At 50.1% G+C, this 22,337-nt stretch overlaps 1 protein-coding gene across 1 annotated transcript in view; it reads left to right on the forward strand.

The window, feature by feature from the left end:
- The window catches only part of ZNF536 (zinc finger protein 536), a 111,778-nt gene that overhangs the window by 84,000 nt on the left and 5,441 nt on the right, over positions 1 to 22,337 (forward strand). The window contains exons 2-3 of the mRNA XM_003798423.2: positions 1,899 to 2,051; positions 14,852 to 16,426. Coding sequence (XP_003798471.1) covers positions 1,899 to 2,051; positions 14,852 to 16,426 — 1,728 coding nt within the window. The remainder of the gene's footprint in view (positions 1 to 1,898; positions 2,052 to 14,851; positions 16,427 to 22,337) is intronic.

Raw genomic sequence — 22,337 nt, forward strand, 5'->3', positions numbered from 1 at the left:
CCCTGGGGGCTCAGCCTGCAGGGTGTGGAGTGCCTGGCCCCTGGGGGTTCAGCCTGCAGGGTGTGGAGTGCCCTGGGGGCTCAGCCTGCAGGGTGTGGAGTGCCCTGGGGGCTCAGCCTGCAGGGTGTGGAGTGCCTGACCCCTGGGGGCTCAGCCTGCAGGGTGTAGAGTGCCTGGCCCCTGGGGGCTCAGCCTGCAGGGTGTGGAGTGCCCTCTGAGACTTCAACATGCTCAGCCTGATGCCTGGGCCTTGCCATCTTCTTTTGGACAAACACGATCTAGGGCTCCCCTGGGTAAGGTGACTGATGACAAGTTCTAGACATGGTTGAGCCTAGTTCTTCTATTTGTGCAAAATTATGAAGCAAAATTTTTTTTAAAAAATGCTAGGTAATTATATCCTTTGAATAGTTCTTCCAAGGCTGGTTAAGAGGGGTTGAGGAGAACAGAATTTAAAAGGAAGCCTTCAAAGAAATTTTCCAGGGTGACGATACGGTCATACGTAGTTTAATTGCAGAGAGGATACTCTAAGCCAAAGGGTTTCCACAGTTGCTTGGAGCAAACGTCCACAGAAGAATTAAGTGTGTTTGCCTACATCTTGCTCATGGTCTATAAGTCTGTCCCTTTTGGCTGTTAGCAGAGAACACCAGGGACGGATGTTGCAGAATAAAAGCAATTTGCATTTTCCATTGCTTGGAAGGTACAAATCTTATTTATTCTGATCTCTGCAGAACTCACAGATCTGCTCATTATCCCAGAAGTTTCCCTTGTTCTCCTAGTGGGATTTACTGTGAGGCCTGGAGGGTGGGCTGGAAGCCACGGCAAGGACCTCAGAGTCTCAGAAGCTTGGATTCCGTGCCAGGCCTTCAACTCCAGCTCTGTGGAGAGGCCCAGGACTCACCCAGAAAGGGCCAATTTGTCTCCCCTCCTCTGAGGCGCAAATCCCCAGCTCCCGTCCTGGTCCCCCGATGTCACCTCCCTGGCAGTGTGATGTCGGGCCACGGGGTTGCGACTACATATCCTCCCAGCATTCGATATTCCCACAGTTTTATTTACTGTTACATCCCATCATTTCTGTGCAGAAGGCAACCGTATGTAAATTTTATTCCGTTTTCTAATGGTTTGGGTTACATAACAAATAACAGCAGGAAGGAAAATTTGTATTGATACTTTACAGAGGAAGTTCTCAAGTCACCGCTCAAAGATTTCACTGCGGTGCTGTGAGTTTGCGGAGCTCTGCAGCTGACTTCTGCCTATGACTCTGAATATGTCACTGTATGTTTATCATGGGCTAATTGTGGAACTACATTTCCACGCTTTTTCTTCTCCTTTCATGAGATTACACCAGCCAGCGATGGATACAAGACTCTACAAGGGAGAAATGATCAGTTTGGGATAATTTTCTTTCCTGTCCCAAAATAGCTGTATGTCTGCATGTCTTAAAGACTCAGCTGAGACACGTTATTTTTTTTTTATTTCTTGCTTGCTCTAATGCAAATACGATTTCAGTCTCATAGTTGGACTTCCCAGCGAGTCCATATTATAAATTAATCAGATTCAACAAACACAACCATTTTTTAAACTTATGGAAAAAAAATATTTAATAGGAACTAAGCAAAAGAAGAAATCAAACCAGCTGCTGACACAGCTGTTTCTTTTCTTGTTTAATTCAGTTCAATATAAAGGTACCATATGCCGCTTAAAACGATGATAGGAAAGATGAAATAATTTAAGAGAATAACAAGAAAATACATGAATTGTCAGCATTCTGTCAGATTGAAAGAATGAAACAGACAGGTGTAGTATTGACATGTTTAACTTTGTGTGGTGTTAGCAGTTTTGGTGTGAACAGCTCCTGACATGTGCTGAAGTGACGTGAGAACGTTTCTCCTCTGCTGCAGACATGGGCGAGGAGGCTGGGAGATCCGCCGGCGTCCAGCAGCCCGCACTGCTTCGCGACCGGAGCCTGGGCTCGGCCATGAAGGACTGTCCGTACTGTGGGAAAACATTCCGTACGTCTCATCACCTTAAGGTCCACCTGAGGATACACACAGGTGAGGACGTGCACGTCCGGCCCAGCTGGGGCACGGCTCGGAGGAGGAGGGGGCACCGCCCGGCCTGGCTTCAGGTCCAGGTCTACAATCAAACACCACAAAGCTCTCCTGGGCCTGTGTCTGTGCCACTGGGGGTGGGGGGGAGAGGTCAGAACTGATCCTAGTTTCCTAATTGGTCACTTAACAGTCACCCTCCCAAGTAACGCATGGCCCACGTAAAATGCAGCTGTGGAATGGCCCCGGCCTGAGATTACAGTGCTTTGTCTGGGTCCAGAACAGTCTGCTGATGGCTCCTTCTGCCGTGTTGAAGGTGCACCCCTCAAACCCTTGTACGAACCCAGACTCCCTCGGCGGCACACAGCAAGAGCCCAGTTCAGTCTCTCTCAGGTGTGTAACAGAACAAAGTAGCTTCCCCGGCTGTCCAGGCAGGCCGGCTGCTGGCCCTGCCCGGTGGCATGTTCATACCTGGGAGCAGGTGGATGGCGTCAGTGCCCCTCATGCTTCACAGAAGGGAGAGGATAGGCCTCTCCCCTGGGTCTCCTCAGAAGAGAAACTGAGGCACTCTGAAGCCCGCAGGAGGAAGCGGCGGCTGGTCCACCCTGGTCGTTTCTCAGGGGCCTGGCAGGAAGGCTTCTCTTTGTCCCCCGTAGCTTCTCTGCGAGATGTTTGCACATTGACAATACCCCCTGCCCCACAAAAAAAAATCTATGTGAGATACGGACACCTCCATTTTCTTTGATTTTCCTCCTGACACTTTGTCCATTGGAGTATGAACGGCTTCAGAGGCTAGACAAATACACCATCTATTTTCAAAAATAATTGTGGTTTATTTCTGAAGGAGTCGATAAAGCTCAGAGTTGTTGCAGGGATATCGAGTATGTACGGGCCTCGTGTGTGCGTCTCGTGGTTAAAGGCAAGGGGGCCCCTCACCTGGAACCTCAGCTGCTGCCCCAGGTCTCTGTGATGCTGAGAGGAGCCTGAGGACAGGCGGACACAGGCCGCTCCTGGCTCAGCACCTGGGCATAGGTGGCCACCGTTGCTGGCCCCTCTCCTGCTGGAGAGCACAGCTCTCACAGGAGACGCCTCTCAGGCCACTGTGCACTGGGCCCTCCCTCGCTCCCCACCACATCCTGCACTGCTCTCCATCCTCTCGTCTCTCTGAAATGCTGCTTGCTGGCCTCCTGGTCCTCCAGCTCGGCCTGTCCCCACGGTAGGACCTCTGTGCCCCGCCTCGAATGTTCTGGGGGGCTTAGCTTGAATGAGAGTGATCTGTTCAGAGAGACCATCCTGGACATTTCCACCACACATATTCCTCACGCCCCCTGCCTCACTTTCTTCACAAGCTTAACGCTTCCAGAAACGATCGTCCTCAGGTTGGTCCCAGCACATCCTGTTCGTCTCCCCCACACCCTGAGCGGAATCTAAGATTTGGGAGGGCAGGGACGGTGTCTGTGTCTGCAATTGCTGTTGTTGCTGCAACCCTAGTGCCTGCACATGCACCTTGTTCCCACCCAGTAGGGGCACGATGAATTTATGTGGAAGGCTGAATGACAGAATCGAAGTTCCAGTAAGTAGGAGCCCTCCTCCCGTCTCCCTGTGCCGTGCAGGGCAGCACGCACGGCTCAGGTGTCGTAGGGAAAGTGGCCTCCTCTCCATGCGCACGTGAACCCACCAGGACCCACAGCCTGCAGTCAGGCTGCGCGTGTGGGGTCCCAGGCACAGATGGAATGGAAGCCCCCACTTCTCAGGAGCACAGGGGAGGTCCCCGAGCCCCTCAGGGTTCCTGCTCTTGGCCCTTCTCTGCCAGGTTCTGCTTGGCCCTCTCCATCCCGCCCAGGGTCTGCAGGCAGTGATGCCACCTTCTCTGGGAGGTGGCCCCTTCCCTTCCCTGCTTCCTCGTCCTCCCTAGGCTTCACCCCTTGGGACTTTGTTGTCACCTGTGTCTACATACTAGACTATGAGCTCCGGGAGAGCAAAGGCCGTGTCTGTGTGTCCAGCTGAGTCCCCAGAGCCTAGAACAGAACCTGGCTCGTGCTGTGTACTCAGAAAGTATTTGTTGGATGAGTGAGTTAGCAAGTGAGCTTGTAAGAGTGACAGGAAGGAAGTCAGCTTGGACATCTGGCTCTCTCTGATCATCCCAATGCCCATTTTCCTCCCCAAACTGGAGCCAGAGTTCCCCCGGGTGGTGGTGGTTGGTGGAAGGGACCCACAGACTTCCAGAAATGGGAGACTGTCGGCAGGGCACCCAGCATTGGGATGTGGGCAGGAGTGAGCAAACCAGGCTGGCTGTGGCTTGTGTCTTGTTTGGTGGAATTGCAGGGAGGGAGCTCAGCAGAGAAAGAAAGTGTTGTCCTCTAACGCTGCTGGGTTTGGCTGACCCCTGGTCCTCATGCCCCTTGGCCACCCATGGGCAAGAGCTGATGCTCTGCAGGTATTTCTAGGGAAATTAGGACCAAGGCGGCCAGAATTATTGGAGAACCTGGGTGGGAGCAAATGGATACTGCTTTTTGCAGTTTTAAAGCTTGGGAAAGCTGCACCAACTTAGGAAGTTTGGAGTCTTCGGCGACAGGGCCATGGACTGAGGCATTCCAGAAACTTCCTAGAAAAGGGAGAAAATGAAAGAAGCCATGGAAACATCACACCACCACCCCTCAGAAACAGCATTTGCAGTGTTTAAAAGGCAGAATGGTAACCAGATAAAGATCAATTTCCTTTTTATCTAAGAACAAAGAAGTTGGAGAATGCTTACACTTGTGCATTTGAATAGAACAGAAAGTGTTACATGTTAGAAATCACCGAAGTAAACATCCATTATGACAATGCGAAAGTGTAGATTACACGAGTAATTAAAAATCAAAATCAAGTTATTTGTTAATAGATGATTTCATGTGGGTCTAGAGCTGGTGGATGCCCCGAGCTGCCTCCTCTGGTCCTGGCTTTGCCGCTGTCTTTCTCCTTGTTCTGCAATCTGAGCTCCAAATACGCTTTTGCATTTTCATATGACGTGTCCAGAGAATAGCAGTTTGTGTTCTCCAAAATGCTCTTTTTTTTGAGACAGAATCTCACTCTATCACGCTGGGTAGAATGCTGTGGTGTCATTGCTCACCGCAACCTCAAACTCTTGGGCTCAAGCAATCCTCCTGCCTCAGCCTCCCCAAATTGCTGGGACTATAGGTACCAGCCATGACGCTCATCTAGTTTTTCTATTTTTAATAGAGATGGGGTCTTGCTCTTGCTCAGGCTGATCTCAAACTCCTGAGCTCAAGTGATCCACCTGCCTGGGCCTCCCAGAGTGCTGGGATTACAGGCATGAGCCACCATGTCCTGGCCCCAAATGCTGTTTTTTAAACTTTCTATATCATTGACTCCATATGAGCACATTTGAAAACCCAGTGTAATAAATATATTTTAATTGGTTTGGACACAAGATGGCAAGCTCCCTGGATGTTTCTGTCCTGCTCCATTATTATTGGAAGTTCTTTTGATCACAAAACATGCACAGATAAAAACGACTTTCCTGTTTCTCTCCACTGCAGTGACTCAGTGACTAAGCTGCTTCTCCTGACATCTGTTTAGGAGAGAGGTGCTGAGGAGAGGCACTTGTCAGGTTGCTCTGAACACTTAGGGGGCTAGGGAGAAGCTTCAGGTAGACAGGAGACTTATGCTGACCTTAGAGCTTCAGCCAGATCCATAGGAAACTGCCCGGGGACCTCCAGAGCCAGTGAGACCCAGGAGGGCACCTCACTCTGGCCCCAGGGAGCAAAGATGTTGGCCGCTGCCCAGCACAGCAGAGGCAGAGTCTCCTCTGGGAAACATGCCTTGGGCTGGTGAGGCTTCAGGCAGAGTCTTTCTCCTCTGGGAAACACACCCTGGGCTGGCGAGGGCTCTGTCCCTGGGCACCGGCAATTTCTCTTATGAGTATCATGGCTGGATTCAAACTCAGAACCTGTTGGTGCAGACTCCAGAGAGAGTATCAGTCAGTGTTCTACACTGAAGTAGGACTTTTCTTTAGCTTTTTTTAATTTCAGGTCACACTGGAACGTATAGTTAAATTTCTGCAGCACACTTAAATTATGTTGATCATAAAAAAAATATACTTACTGTGCTTTGAACTTTTTTGGAAAATAATTTAAGTAGTGATCTTTGAACATTTTTGAGGCATACCTGAGTCATCTCATGTCACCACAGTGTGCCTTGGCACAGCAGTTGAAAATTACTGGCCTGGAAGCAAGATGGGATAGAGATCTCTAGGTAACATGAGATCGGTAGGCAGGCTAGTGGGTTGGTAGATTTGTTATAAGAAATTGGCTCATGTGATTGCGGAGGCTGAGAAGTCCCAAGATTGGCAGATGGCGAACTGAGGCCCCAGGAGAGTCCTTGCTGTAAGGTCCAGCCTGAGTCTGAGCCTGTGTCCCAGGTCGCAGAAGGAGGGGATTGTCTCTTTCTTTCTCAGCCTACTGTTCCATCAGGCCTTCCACAGATTAGATGTGGCCCACCCACAGAGGGCAGGGCACTAACTCGAATGCTGGTCTCCCCACCACAGACACACCCAGAATAATCTTTAACCAAAGATCAAGGCACACTGGGGCCTGGTCAAGTTGAAATACAAAAATTAACCATCACAGAGATGCAGCAGCAAACATTTCCTCATATAACACACATCAGGAAGGAGCAGGGCAGCGGAGTCCCCAGGTCCCCTCTGGGGTTAGCTGGCCCACAGATGCACCCTACTGTTCCCCGGAACATGACTTTTCAAGCTGGACACATGCAGGTACTCCGGAGGTTACAGTGTATTGTGTGTGGGAGGCAGGCAAATGCCGGCAGGCACCTGGAGGGCCAGGGGATGTGGTCTGTCACCCGAGCCCCCCAGGGGTGTGGCACCTGTGCGTGGGCCTCAGGATCAGACTGCTGTCTCAGGAACGACCCCTGCAGAAAGAAATGTAATAAGTAGCCTCACTCCTGAAAACTCGGATGCACAAAAGTTCAGGGACTAATTAAAAATAAATCTCATTAGTTTTATTCCCCCTCTCAAGTCATGCAAGTGGTTTATCCATCTGGTTTCGATGAGCTGCAAGTCACTGGTCTGGCTCTGCGTCAGGAGCCTCTTTGGCAGAGTGGACCCCCTCCCAGAGAAGTCAGTGGTGGTTTTCTGGGGGTCTCAGCTGTGGTCAGAGTGGGCTTGGCCTTGGGCTGAAGGGCCTGGTCGGCACTGTCCATGCTGGGGGCTGCCACTGGGTGCCTGCTTGGCGGAGCACCCACCCCACCACCCCGCCACCACCCATTCTCACCTACATTCTCCTCCCTTTCCTAGAGGACCAAAGAGAATTGTGGGAGTGAGAGAGATCCCCCAAAGCGCTGTGCACCCAGAAGGGGGTAGGGAGGGTGGCCGGGGAGTGGTCTTGCCTAGTGACGCAGGCTGTATCTAGAACGCAAGACAGCAACTACCTGGAAGCATAGCGACTCAGCCAGCAGGGATAATGTCACAGCAGCTACAGCGGTGACGGCATCTGCCACTTCCTGTTCTCTGCCACCAGCAGGTGCATGCTCAGAGCTGCACCCCAGTCACCAATGCCCCCGCTGCCCCCGGCTGCCTGATGCAGGGACATGAGCCTCAGAGATGTGAAGTCCCCCACCTGAGTTGCCCGGCTTCAGATTTCAGGTTGTGATTCAGATCTGCCTGACCTAGCGCCCCACCCTCTTTACCCCACTGTGTGCACCCATCCTCTTTACCTCACCGTGCTGGGTTGCTCATTTGTTGTTACTTTTTGGAGTGAATGTCTGGCTTGTTTTAGGGAATTAATGCAACATTTCCTTGATAGTATGTGTGCACACCCCAACCAGCAGGAGGAAAGAGGTCATTTACACTCACACACACTGCAACGTGGCCACCGGGTGGCTGGCGGGGGAAGCTCTGTGCACCCCGGCTCCTCCCAACCATCTGTGCCTCAGTTTCCACACTAGTGCAGTAAGGTTAGGGAAATGGCCAGACTTGTAAGCAAACACCTGCCATGGGGTGTGGCCGAGCTCTGACCCCTGGGATGGAGGAAGGTGGTGGGGTGGACGGAATCGCTCGCGGCATTGCAGAGATGAAAAACTCCTCACACTATTTTGGAAACCACCTTTCATCTTCCAAGTGCTTCCCAAACACCACACGGTCCATAAATGTGGGCAGAAGTGAAGTGTCTGCGGCCTTGGCCAGGTAGAACGCATGCCCGCTGTGTGCTCACCTTCCCTCTGATGCATCTGTATCTTCCTCTCCCGTGTCAGGGAACCAGGCTGTTTTAACACATTGAATAAATACAGGAGCATGTTGAATACATTTTCCAAAATGAGTTGTTTAAAGCGGATGTTCTTCCCGTTTCTCTTTCTAAAAGGAGCGTGAGTGAGTGTTGTTGTCCTTAGCAGGAGAGCAACCACCTAAGTAATGATGAAAAAAAAATCTCCAAAAGGAGATGAATTTTTTTCCTTGTTGTTTTGAATTAAAATTCCGTGGTTTTTCTATTTCTGAGATGAACTCAGGGCCCGTTTTACTCCTCCTCAGCCTCCATCTTTGCTCTCCCTGCCTTAATGACATCCCAAACTTTTGTTGAAAATAATTGATTGAATTTAAATTTCCTTAAAAGTTTAAGAGGTAATGTTACAGTATAAATTTCCTACCAAACGCTAAGTAGGGAAATATCCATTAGTGAAATTAACTACAGTTTCTAGGTAGCTAACAATGTGCGGTATACAGTAGGGCATGGCTAATGAACACTGCAGTGGGTGATATTTCATTATACAAATTAATGCTCACATTTTAATGGGAAAGTCACATAATGAATCTCGGCTCCAGTGACAGCAATTAGAGACACAGATTGTCCCCTTCTGGACAAGGCACTGTTTAGCAGTAAGCAGCTGTGTGAAAAGTCTTCAGGTTTACAACATATATATGCTTTGGGGGAATTAGTGTACAATTTATATTAATGTACTGAAGCTTCTCTGCAAAGCCACCACCATATTTATCTCTCCTGGTATTAACTAAGTAAAGACACGTAGAAACACTCAATAAATATCAAACAGAGGGTGCAGAGAGGGGAAAAGATTCAGTTAAATTCAAAGTGAAAACACTTTCGGATACTTATCAAAAAAAAAAAAAATTAGAAGTATGGATCGGTTCTTAAGAGCTTGATCAAGGGGTTTCCAAAGAGAATACTATTAGTTTACCTGTTATGTTTTGGAGAGGTGTGGATAGGAACTTGCTCTGAATAGCTCTAAAATAACTCCCTGGAATAGTTAAGTTTCCTTTGGCATACCAGGTACAAAGTGGAAGCCCAGAATAATAAAAGACATGACCGTGTAAAAATAGATACAATGAACTAATTAAACCACCTGGTCATATATTTCTAAAAATTTATGATACAGTGACTTGGAAGAAGGTATCAATGATATTCCAAAGCTAAATATATATCTCATGCCATATGTCAGTGGGAAGTTGGCTTAATGTAACAGGGATCTAATAATTTCACTAGTCCATTGCAATGATGAGCTGATGCTTTTTTTTTTTTAATGCCTTTCCTAGAAAAACTCCTCTCTTTTCTAGAATTGCATTATTGGTGCCCATCTTATTCCTTTAATGTACCATGAGGGGTTTCCCCACAGAAGGCCAACAGTGTTCTTACCTGTTTTCTGTAGCACATCTGTGTCCCACACACAGATTTTAGACTGGCTGCCTGGCCCAGGCCCAGTCTGTAGAGTAGGGTTGCTGTGGCCCCCTCAGTGTTTGGAAAGGTTTTGAAGTAGGCACCAGTATTTAAAAGTGGAGATTATACATGTGGAAGTCTGAGGTTCCAGTGGTGATTAGAGTTGGGTGGTGCTGCCCCCCTAGGAGAGGCATTTGCCCCCAACCTTGCGGTTTTACTGGCTCTGAGATCTACCTGGCTCTGAAGGCTTGGACCTGTGTGGCCACTACAATAGGCAGGCAGAGATACAGCAAATCCCAAACATGGCGGAGGTGCCTGGACCCATGATCCTGTGGGAAGCTCAGGGATCCCATCAGGAGCTCCAGGTTCCTTTGTGGCCTAAGCAGCCAATCATTCAAGTGGACAGAGCTGCTGGCGGAGGCCGGGGTTGCCTGTGCCACAAGGCTGCCTGAGAAATGCTTGGCCTCATCTTGGGCAGAGAGGGCGTCTTCTTGGGGACTAGGCAGCCCCTCTCCCCTGCCCCAGCCCCGCTCCCTGGCAGAGGTGTGGCCATGCCCTGGAGCTTAGGATTTGCTAGAGTCGTGGGTTGAAGAGTGTGCCCAGATGGGGTGGGCTCAGCACTTGTCTGTGCTGGCCAATCAGAAGACAAGCCTTGACCGCCCCTTGGGCTGTTAAATTTGCTGATAGATCTCTCTTCCTCACTGTCACCCAGCCCATCTAGGCCACTGTTGTGAGAAGTTTGCCTTCTGAGCACTTTGAGATGTGCCCTTTGGGGAAAGAATGCGTGAGAACAGCTGGGATGCTTCCATCGGAGCATGGAGCCTGTGGGCTACTCGGGATTCCCAGAGGGGTAGGCTCACCCCACATGGCTCCCGTCCCCAGTGTGTGCCTCGCCAGAAACACACCCTGGCGGGGGCCAGGTCTATGCCCCCTTGTTGGAGAGGAAGTCCAGAAAAGGGAAACACAGCCTTCAAGACAGAGGGCACTGGTGGTTATCCAAACTATTCATGGTTAATAAAGAAGTTAGAATTGTTTGTTTTTTCAAACACAGACCCAAACGGGATGAGATCGTCCCATGGAAGATCACTCTGGAGCATTTACGCAGGGAAGTGGGGTGATAGGAAGCAGCTGCCCAAACACAGCCCTTTAGCAAGCAGGCAGGAGGCAGGATGGACAGTGACGAGGGTGGAGAAGGGGCTGTGAGCTCTCCAGAGTCGGGGCTCATACCTGCAAGCAGAACCACCCCTCAAAACTCACCCAGGGGCTACTGATTCACCAGGCTCAAGTCCTTGGTGTCTCCAAAGCTAGGAAGTAACTGGTTGTGCTTCTCAGCTGTGGCCTTACTTTCTCTGGAGCAGTGGGGGCCATGGCCGGTTTCTAAGCTTAAAGCCAGGTGGATTGAGTGGAGGGTGCTGTCCTCCTGCAGGCTGTGATGTGCACATGAGCTCGTGTGTGTCAATCTTGCCTGTATTTCTGTACAAGATGTTTCTTCCAAAAGTCATGACAGCAGAGGGCCTGCCTCTCTGGAGCTTCGTCCTGTTCCTAGTGTGGAGAACACTGCTGGGCAGTCAGGAGCTGCTCACTCACCCATCGGTCCATGCGATCAAACTCTGTGTGTGTAAATAAATTTGCATGTTTCGAGTGGCACCTGTGGCTCAGTGAGTAGGGTGCTAGCCCCTATACCAAGGGTGGTAGGTTTGAATCGGCCTGGTCAAAACTTCAACAAAAAAATAGCCAGGCATTGTGGTAGGCGCCTGTAGTTCCAGCTACTCAGGAGGCTGAGGCAACAGAATTGCCTAAGCCCAGGAGTTGGAAGTTGCTGTGAACTGTGATGCCACCTCACTCTACCACTCTACTGAGGATGATAAAGTGAGACTCTCTCAAAAAAAAAAAAAAAAATCTGCATGTTTCTGGGCGTGGTTCACGCATGTGTAATCCACGTCCCTCTGGCCCCATGCCAGACACTTAGCTTAGCTCTTCACATGAGTGTAGAGTGTTTTAACATGTCTCATCACAGGTCGAGGAAGCCAAAGCCCCAAGGCAGCCTTGGTGTGTTCAGTGGAGAGCAAAGTAGCAGGGAGTGTCCATCCCCCAGCTCAGACTCTCCCAGCACCTGCCTGCATCTAGAAAGTCTTCTGGCGTCTAGAAAGTCTTCTCCTGGCATCTAGAAAATCTTCTCCACTAAGCCATCTGTGGTCTCCACCTTAAAGGGCACTTCCTAGGGTTTTGGTCCCCCACCCAGGCTCCACTTAGGGGCACCTGGGGGAATCTCAAAACTCAATGTGCAGCTCTGCCTCGGTGAACTCAGAATTTAGGGAGGTGGGACCAGGTATGAATACTGTTTAAAGCTCCCCAGGAAGGGCCAGGTTGGTTTTACAAAGTGTGGTCTTTATTATGCTATCTGTGTCAGAATCGCTGGGGATATTCTTAACAATACCAACTTCTGCCTCTGACCTCAGACCTGGGGAATCAGAACGGCTTTGCGTTAGGGCCCCAGACTGGTGTCTGAACAAACTCCCCTGCTGGTTCTAATGCACAGTGTAGTCCTCTCACTGCCACGGTGCTTGGAGTCTCTGACCTGCGTCCCCTTAGAAATACACACACACATCTGTGCATCCCTGCAGCTCCCCGCCAAGAAAGGCCACCACCCCCCCACTGCACCCCTCTGCCTGGAGGTAACAGTCCAGACTCTTCTCTTTAGCTCCTGCTAACAAATACCCAGGCTGTCTCTCTGATCCCTTTGCCAGATGCACATTTAATCATTTCCAGGTGCGTTTCTGAAGTGCAACCTGAGTCTCACCCAGTACCTGCGGGCCCCCTTTCTGCAGGCTCTCTCCCTGGGTACCACAGGGTTCCACAAACTCATGGGCCAGAAGGCCAAGTTTATAGTCAGCCTTCCTGCCTTGTGCCCTGCCACTAGCTTTCAGGGCCTGCCTCTGCCGCCCTGGCACTGGGGTTCCGGGTAAGCTGAATCAGCAGTGCCGTGCAGTGGCCTAGACGTGCCCCTTCTGAGTAGTGGTTACCTGGAATGCAGAGGGATGTCCTAGCAGCAGCTGAGTGAGCATGTCCAGCACAGGGATCAAGTCCAAGAAGTTAGAGAATGAGGCCGGGCGCGGTGGCTCACACCTACAATCCCAGCACGCTGGGAGGCTGCAGCCGATGCATTGTGTGAGCTCAGGAGTTTGAGATAAGCCTGAGCAAGAGTGAGATCCCATCTCTACTAAAAATAGAAAAACTAGCCAGGTGTTGTGGTAGGCACCTGTAGTCCTAGTTTCTTGGGAAGCTAAGGAGAGAGGATCACTTGATCCCAGGAGTTTGAGGTTGCTGTGAGCTATGATGTCACCAGGGCATTCTATCCGGGGAACAGAGTGAGACTCTGTCTCATAGGAAAAAAAAAAAAAAAATAGTAGGAGAATGGTACCCGAAACTATTTGTACCTTTACCTCAAAAGTGATAGGTCACTATTTCCAAGTCATTGTTCTAGGCAGAGCTGACTGCGACCTTTACCTTGAGAGAAGTAGAGCCCCAGCCGTGTTCCCTCCCCAGACCTAAAGGCCATCTCTGGAGAAAGGGAGATCTCAGCTGCTCAAAGGCATGAACTGAGGGGCACTTGGCCCTCTCATTCAGAAAGGCAGGCAAAGCATAGCACGCCCATCCATGGAGTCTCCTGCTCAGAGCCTGCTTTATGGCCCTCTTGCTTACAAAGTCCAGGTCCCCAGATGCCCTGGGCTTGAAGGATGGGGAGTCATGCCATCGTCTGAGACTAGGCACACTGAAATGTCTACAGAATGTGCCCCTCACCTCTGGTTTGCTGTTACTTTTTAGGCCAGTCTATTTTACAAGAGACCAGAGGTAAGGGGCGGGGGCTGCTTGAGTGAGGTTCCTGGGAGAGGTGACCGTGGGTATTATTGTGGGTATTAGGGCACTACTGTGAATAAGCTGACGTGGACGGCCACAGCGCCATTCCTTCCAGACAGCCTTTAGCTGACAAAATCTAGCAAAGACTCGGGCCTGCTAACAAATGCCTGGGATATATTTAAACCCACGTCTCTTTACCTTCTCCTCGTCCCCCTCCTCTATTCCACGACACTGGCAGATGTACGCGGCCTGTTATGCGATCTTTCCCACCACGGAAAGAACAATGGGAGCCGGGTGTTGAATTTAAATAAATATTTAATTCGCGAAAATTATCTTATATGTTTTAAAACACTCTTTAAAGCTATTTTTATTCTCTAGAAAGCGCTTATTATAGGTAAATTACACATTTTACTACCGGAGTGTTAGGTTTGCCATTAGTACAAATTTAAGGCACTACAAAGGCCAGTAGATAATGTTAATTTCAAATACAGAAACTAAATATATTTTGTGCCTTTTTATTACTCATTTTCTTTTTAAGTTTTATTGACTGCTTTTTATCTTAACTATATGTCTTTACATGCTGCAATCATAATGCACGGTAATGGTATTAATATTTTATAGAATCGGTATTTATGGTCCTTTATTTAGAAACAATGCCGTGGGTCTGCAGATATCTGAGCCTGTCTGGAATGGTGCCCTCCAAATAATGATAAATTACTCGTGCAGTATGCCATTTGCTAATTATATCCATGATTTACTGCAGAGCAAGACTTAAATCATTCATTTCAGTCTTGCGTAACAGTGCCATAAAATTTTTAGGTTTAAAAATGGTTTCCATGTGTATAATTTAAACAAATTTCAGAGCTATTGTATACACAAAATATTGCAACCACCCATTTGTTACATACTTGGTCTTTTTAAACTTCTACTTTTAATGATCACTGTGGTTGAAATTATTATGCTTAATTTTCATAATCATAGCTTTTAAATCTACAGCCGTTCTCACATGTTAGATAAAGAAAAAGATAGCTAATTGTGTGTAGATAGTATGTCATTCCTGAATAGTCCCAAATGGTACAAAATCATTAAAAAAGCTTAAGAGTACGAATTATTCTTCTATTAAAAAACAGTTGTTCTCTAACTAATTATTAGTTTGAGCGGCTTTGTTTCAAAGAACAAATGTTGATCCTTCTAGCCTTGCTCATCACACCAAAATGAGATAAACACTCTTTTTTTTTCTTTTCTCGTACTGAAATCTTGCAGGTGAGAAACCGTACAAGTGTCCGCACTGTGACTACGCCGGCACCCAGTCAGCGTCCTTGAAATACCACTTAGAGCGACACCATCGGGAGCGGCAGAATGGAGCGGGGCCCCTGTCTGGACAGCCCCCCAGCCAAGACCACAAGGATGAGATGTCCAGCAAAGCTTCTTTGTTTATCAGGCCAGACATCCTAAGGGGGGCCTTTAAGGGTCTCCCCGGGATCGACTTCAGAGGCGGCCCTGCCTCCCAGCAGTGGGCATCAGGAGCACTGTCATCTGGAGATCACTCGGGCCAGGCCACCGGCATGTCTGCAGAGGCTCCAGCAGACGCACTGAAAGGAGCTGACCTTCCCTCCAAAAGCTCTCACTTCTCCGAGATTGGAAGAGCTTATCAGAGCATCGTGGGCAACGGTGTCAACTTCCAAGGCTCCTTGCAGGCTTTCATGGACAGCTTTGTCCTCGGCTCCTTGAAGAAGGACAAGGACATGAAGGACAAAGCCCTGCCTGACCCCCCTTCCATGAAAGTCCACGGGGCGGACGGGGGCGAGGAGAAACCCAGCGGTAAGTCCTCCCAGAGGAAGTCGGAGAAATCCCAGTACGAGCCCCTGGACCTGTCTGTGCGGCCAGATGCCGCCTCCCTCCCAGGCTCCTCGGTGACCATGCAGGACAGCATCGCGTGGCACGGCTGCCTGTTCTGCGCTTTCACGACATCCTCGATGGAGCTGATGGCCTTGCATCTCCAGGCCAACCACCTGGGCAAAGCGAAACGCAAAGATAACACCGCGGCGGGGACGGTCAACTGCAAAGACCCAGGCCGGGAGGTGGGGAAGATATCGCTGCTGCCTTCGGTGCAGTCCAACAAAGAGCTGGGCCTTTCTGCTGTGATCGGCTCTCTGGACTCTGCTTCTGAGAAGATGGCCCAAGGACAGATGAAAGAGACACTGGGGGAACAGAGGGGCGGCTCGTGGCCCAGCCACGTGGACCCTGCCTTTTGTAACTTCCCATCAGACTTCTACAAGCAGTTTGGGGTCTACCCGGGCGTGGTTGGCTCCGGAGCCTCCAGCTCCTGCCCCAACAAGGAGCCGGACGGGAAGGTCCACTCTGAAGACGACGCCCCCATCCTGATCCCCGAAGCCACTAGTAAGAGTGCTGCCGACGACCTCTCCGATATCGCCTCCTCCGAGGACATGGACTCCTCCAAGGGAGAGAACAACGAGGAAGAGGATGTTGACACTGAACCGGAAATGATGAGCAAACCACTGTCTGCCCTCGGCAAGGACAGCAGCAGCGACGGCGGGGACAGCCTGCTGCCCACGGGCGCCCCCCAGCCCGTCCAGGGACTGGTCTCACCTTTGCCCCAAGCGTCCGAGAAGCAGTGGCACACGAGCCCAGGCCTTCTTCCAGCCCAGGACCCCTCAGCAGGCCTGCCAAAGCCAGAGCGGGGGCCCCCGGGCCTGGAGAAGCCGGTGAACATGCTGTCGGTCCTCAGGGCCTACAGCTCTGATGGCTTAGCAGCCTTTAATGGACTCGCCAGTAGCACGGCAAATTCTGGATGTATCAAGAGGCCAGACTTGTGTGGTAAGTTTTAGAATCCTCTTCCTATAGTTCATTTCCCAAAAACATCAGTACTAAATTGTGCATTTAAAAAAAAAAATGGGGTAGACTTTATCCGTTAGCGAATTTTGAAACTCAATATTTAAAAACCAACCAGCCAAACCCAGTGCTGTATGTATATGCAATGTAGACAATCATAAAAGTCGATTTCATTTAGAAGTTTGAGACTTTTGTGTATGCAGTTTGCATTACAATGCTCTAAAATGCCTGCCCAGAAGGCGTGGAAAGGGGGTGGTGTCTCTCCATGGGAACTGCTCCCATTTGCTCTCCCATAACTGCAAGGAGGGTGGGGTGGGGGGGAGGCAGGAATAAGACCAAAAACAAACAAAAAAAGAGACATGGTAACTTGCAAACTTTTCAGTCTTTTCACCTTACGCAAAAGATACCTAAATACGGTTCCTTACTGCTTTGCTAAGCCAAATCTGCTTCCTTAAACTTTTCTTTTTATTGACTTTAGAGGATGCTAAAATCATATCACACTAACCACAGTCTAGGAATAAAGCAACCCTCTCTCCACATGGGGAGACAGTGTCGGGCTGTTTGTGGTTCATCTTTAGACAAACCAAATGGCAGTGACCGTGACTTCAGCCATCTGTTGCCTCCTGTCCGTCTCCTGTTCACCTGTCTGTCTGTCGTTCTAACAAGAAATGTGCACTGTGAAGTCTCTGATTAGCGCTGTTGTGACCCTGTGTTGTGTCTTGGGTTTATGCGTGTCTGACCCTGTAGCACCCTGGCCCCTGTTTATCTCCGTAAGGAAAATGGTTACCCCAAAGCCATTCTAGATTTTGAAATGTCATCAGGAATTTGAAGCCTCCAGTTAGAGAGAATGAATGCTGGGGCAGGCAGGAAGGATGCAAGTTCTTCTCGTGATACCCAGATATTCATATCAGAAAACCTTTCTCCAAAGGACAGCTTGGTTTATTATTCCCTTTGAAATGGGCCCAAGTCTCCCCTACTGTGGACAAATGACCACCATACCTTTCCGTCTCCAATTTATGAATGGATTTCTGTAATTTTACTTTGCCTGCTGATAGACGGAAGGGGGCCCAGGGGGCCGGCGGAGGGGACTGTTTCTGCCCCTCCACGTCCTAATGTTCCTGTTAGCACAGGGCAAGATTCAGGAAGCCAGACTCCGGGTTCATTGCCGAGATTGATGTACTTCTCTTTCCCTAATTCCCTAAGAACTGGATCAAGCAGTCAGAAATATTTTTTAAATTGTCAAAAATCACTAAATGGATTCTTGACAGCTCAAAAAAAAAAAAAAATATTGACAGTTCCCTATGCCGAATGACTCACAAGGCCCCATTAGCCACTACCCCCGAATCTATTTTTAGCCACCCACAACTCATTACTTTTGAAGCTGTTAAAAACAATATTTAAAAGAAGAAGAGACGGGTTTTATGTCCCCTTTTCTTCTGGGGGAGCAATGTTTAAGTCTTCTGTTTATTTTTTTTTCCGTCCTCATTTTAAGTTTGCGGTCGGGGGTGGTTTCTTTTTTATCGTTGTTTAGAGTTTGTCTTTTTTTTTAATTTTTTATAGTCTATTTCCAGTTCTTTCAACTACCTACATAGGACCGTAGTTCTTGCCAGGAATCCATGCATCAGAAAAGATCAAAACCTGGCATGTTCAGAAGCTCATTATTATTGAAATGAGCTCATATTAACATTCCCATCTTCCTATCAGTGCTGAAGGAGGGCTGCCTGCCTCAAGGAGGCCGGCCCAGTTGTGTCCTTTACACCAGGGTGGATGGGAAGGTAACATCAGGCGCTGGCTGGGGCTCCGGAACCCTTTCCCTCTTAGCTCCCTGCTCTTAGCCGCTTCTCACCCTTTCCCTAAACAGCAGTTCACAACACTGCCTGACATTTCTAGGGTATGTGCAGAAAACTCGCTGGGATCAACCGTTCAGACACCAGGCAGGAGCCCTGGAGTGCAAGGTCCGGCCAGCCAGGCTGGACGGCATCCTGGTTGTTTCCCCAGCAGAAGGTTCGGGTCCCTCAGTCTCCCCTTCCATTCGTGGTAAGATGCCTAAAGCAACTCTGGCCTATTTTTAGAGAGTGGGGGTTGTGCGTTTCATTTGGCCGTACTTGTTCCACACCCTCTGACTTTAGTGTGGAAGCAGGCAGGAGAGGGCCTGCCCTGGCTTTACATTTGCTTGGGGTAAGGGGTGGGGGCACTGCCCACCTGCCTGTAGGATGGGTCTCATCCTGTCCGGGTCTCCTACAATCCTCTTCTCATCTTCTTCTTTTTTTTAATAGTCCTGTTTACTCTCTTGTTAGAATCACAAGTAGCACACATGAAAGTTGTGAGTTCAACCCCCCACCGGCTCCCTTTGCGAGGGCAGAAGTCACACTGACCCAGGGGGTGAAATATTCCCAGTGTGTGTCCCTTTCACTGCTCCACTCGAAGTAGACATGGTTTCTAAACTGGTCTCCCAGGTTGATCGCTGTTTCTCCTTAAGAAGCTGGGCTTTGCCAAACCAAAGTATTATTCCTATACTTCTCATCTCAGAGTTTGGGGTCTTATTTTGTCTGGTTAGAAAATCCCAGTCCCCACTGTGATGACCCTGTCAGGAGGTTTGTTGGAAGAGCTAATGTCCTTCTGTTTCCTCTGGAAGAACTCTATTCTTATGGGGTATATGAGTATTTGAAGAAGCATCAGAAATCCTTGTTGAAACCCGGCAGACGCTCGACAGATGTCAGCAGCTCCTCTGACGAGAGTGGAGAGGCTGGGGTCTCCCCCTAAGTCTGTGGGTGATCACTCACGTTGTAGGCGGTATTCTCAGGTGCTGCCCTGATTTCTGCGTGCCTGGTCCCTAACTTTTAAAATTCTAGCCCTAAATTCCTTTGTATCATAGACTCAGGGTCCCGACTGACGTGCTGGTTCTCGGCCAATGCATTTATGATTCTGAGGCAGAAGAAAGAGCCCACCGGGGCTGAGGCTGGCCCTGCCCAGTTGGGTAGAGAGTGGTGCATCACACGTGCCAGTGTTGAGAGCTTGGGCGTGCGCAACCTAAAGTTCCTTCCACAGAGGACAGCACGCCAGCCCGTCACAGGCATGGTGAGGAAGAGATTGGGCCGTCCTGGATTACGCTGGAGGACTTGCATTGTTCCCTCTGGAGTGGGAAAGGTCCAGCTGTGGGTCTGATCTTGTGCCATAAAATCTCACTCTAATCTGAGCCTCCCTTTCTCGAGGTGACATCCAGCCTCCAGGCGTGGCTTGTGTTTCTTTATTCTTTCTTCTGTGTATAATGGCTCTCCAGTGCCCTGGCAGATGTGATCTTGGTTTTATGAATGGGGCAGGCTTCACCTGAATATTTAAATTGGCGTGGGGTTGGGGAGCAGCACTGGCGTTCCCCTCACAAAGGTGAGGCAGACAAGCTTTGTGTCTAGACAGAGAAATTCTCATGGAATGGTCAGGTCAGGGTATAGCTTGGCAATCAGCAGAGCATGGAAGAGACAGGGTTCCCTGAGGACAAGCGCCCAGGCTGGTCTGCACAGCACCGTGGGGCTGGCTAAAGGGAAAGGCTGAAGAGTCTGTTGCGTTGTGGAGTTTGGGGATTTGACAGTGACTGGGTGACCCTCCCTCTTGCCTTTCAAACCTGAGACACAGGGCCAGAGTGAGGGGTTGTGGCCTGCTGGGTCTCACAAGTGTGTTTTGTCCTTCATTGAGCCTGGGGTGGGGATGTGGAAGAGTTAAAGTCAGAGGAGAGAAAGGTGGTAAGAAGAGGACAGTCCCCTGTGCCCTCAGGACCTCAGCTCTGTGGTCAGTGCTGTTCAGGGAAGCCCAGCTGAGCAGGAGGGACCTATCAGCATGTTGACCGTGGGGGGCTCCAGGCCCTGTGTAATGTGGCTGCCAGACCGAGTGACCCCCTCGAGCCTGGAGAAAGCCGGTGAGACAGCACAGCCACTCCTAGTGGGGGCCCAGCTTTCCCAGTCTGTCATTCTCGGGTTTTGGGGAGACCTTCCTACCCACATTTTGCCTGAGACAGTGGAATACGGTCCTCTGAGCTTCCAGAGCAGTGAGAGAATTGGGTCCCGTCCCCTCCCAAACAGACCCTGCTGCTGGCATTTCTTCAACACACGTGTGGTGAATGGACCAGGATGGTTAGGCCGAACCCTCTCAAAGTTGACTTCTGTCTCCCACAAACCTTGTTGACTTCTCTGCATAGGCGGTCTGGAAACAGTCACTGTTTTACCCACTAATCGGTCTGAAGCAGGGGGTGGCACGTGTCTTCTTGAAGAGTCAGAGAGTAAAGATGTGAGGCTGCTGGGTCGTGTAGTCTCTGCTGCAGCCACTCAAGTCTGGGAAGGAGCCTCGAGGAGCCACAGATGATATGTGGACAGACAGACGGGCGTGGCTGTGTCCCCGTACAACTTTAGGTGTTAAAACCCATGCCTTGCTGGACTGGTCAGAGTCTGCCACACCCCACCCCTGTGTAAAGAAGGGTCTCCCATAGAGAAAAATGCAGAAGCTTGTCCTCTGTTGCCCCACTGGACAGATCACATCTATCCCTATGGGGCAAGTGCTTAGGGCAGGGAATAAGTCCCGCTCTCTCCACCTTGACCAAGAAACATGGAGAACGTTGGTGGTCAGTTAGAGACCCCCAAGGAGCCAGGGATGGGCTGCGTGGACATGGTGAGGACCACAGGCTGTGATGTGCCGCCAAGGGCACTTGGAACCCTCCTGGTCTTGCGGAAGAGTCTGCAGGGTGGACCACAGAGTCCCAACCTGCAGAGAGCGTGGGAGTCGGGTAGGACCCACAGCCACGAGGCAGGGTGGTCAGCCTGGGTGTGTGGGAGACCCTGAGCTCCCACCGCAGGGGTCCTGCCTCTGTGCTGCCTTGCTGGCTGCAGAGCCAGACTAGCCATCATCCCTTCTCTTCTCCGAGGATCTGTGGATTCTCGTGTAGATTGGCCCCGGAGACTGTGGGTGAAACGCCACTTTCCACCCATTTTCTTTGCTGATGACCAATTTGCCATTGGCCTCCAGGGTCCACCCTGTCCCCAGTCATAGTTGAGTCCAGGGTCTGCTTAACTCTAGTGGGGAGGACCATTAGCCAATCATGAAGTCCAGGGGCAGAGCTTCTAATCCAAGTCACCACCCCATTCTGCCTGGCCTGCCCCTTTGGCTTCTCACAAGAGGCTGCAGAACTCTTCTCTTTGCCTCTGGTGGGACAAAGCATTCGTGTAGGACACCCCAGGATCTCCTATAGAAAAAGCGGCACCCCTGGGAAGCCGTCCCCTGCCCCCGTGCACAGCCTTGCTGTGTGTGCACCGCGCCTGGAGAAGAGGCAGCTCCTTTGGATGGCAGCCCTCTGGGAACCCTCTGGCACTGTTCTCCCCATCCCCTTCCCTCTTTTGAAATTAAGTGGGAATGCCACTGACGCGATGTCATTTGCACTGTGGGATGACAGGACTGTTGTGTGAAGACCATTGTATTTGCCAAATGGTCCACTCGTCATTTCAGAACAAACAAATGGATGGTGTCTGTGAGTCGGCAAACACTGGGGACATTTAGCCCTGCTTATGTGCCTTCCCTGTGCTGCGTCCTTTTGGCTCCAGAAGCTACTGTCGGAATCAAGAGGGTCTCTGAAGCAGGGGAGAAGTCTGGTGGTATTCATCTGGTTGCCGTGTCCGCATTCTCCTTATACTGTATTATACCTGCTACCCAGGGCCAAACCGAGGTGGGAGGAGAGAGCAATAAAGGCCTTTGGTTAAAAAAAAATTCATTTCTGTATGGTGTGTGTCCCCCACACTCCCCACAAAGACTTAAAGTTGGAAAGGAGGAAGAGGATGTTGAGAGGAGAGTGTGCTGTTAGAACAGATCCCCACGCCACTGAGAGCAGAGTGTGCTGTTAGAACAGATCCCCACGCCA

The sequence above is a fragment of the Otolemur garnettii genome, unplaced genomic scaffold (genome assembly GCF_000181295.1).
Source record: "Otolemur garnettii isolate 467f Iridium unplaced genomic scaffold, OtoGar3 scaffold00135, whole genome shotgun sequence".
Taxonomy (NCBI): Eukaryota; Metazoa; Chordata; class Mammalia; order Primates; family Galagidae; genus Otolemur; species Otolemur garnettii.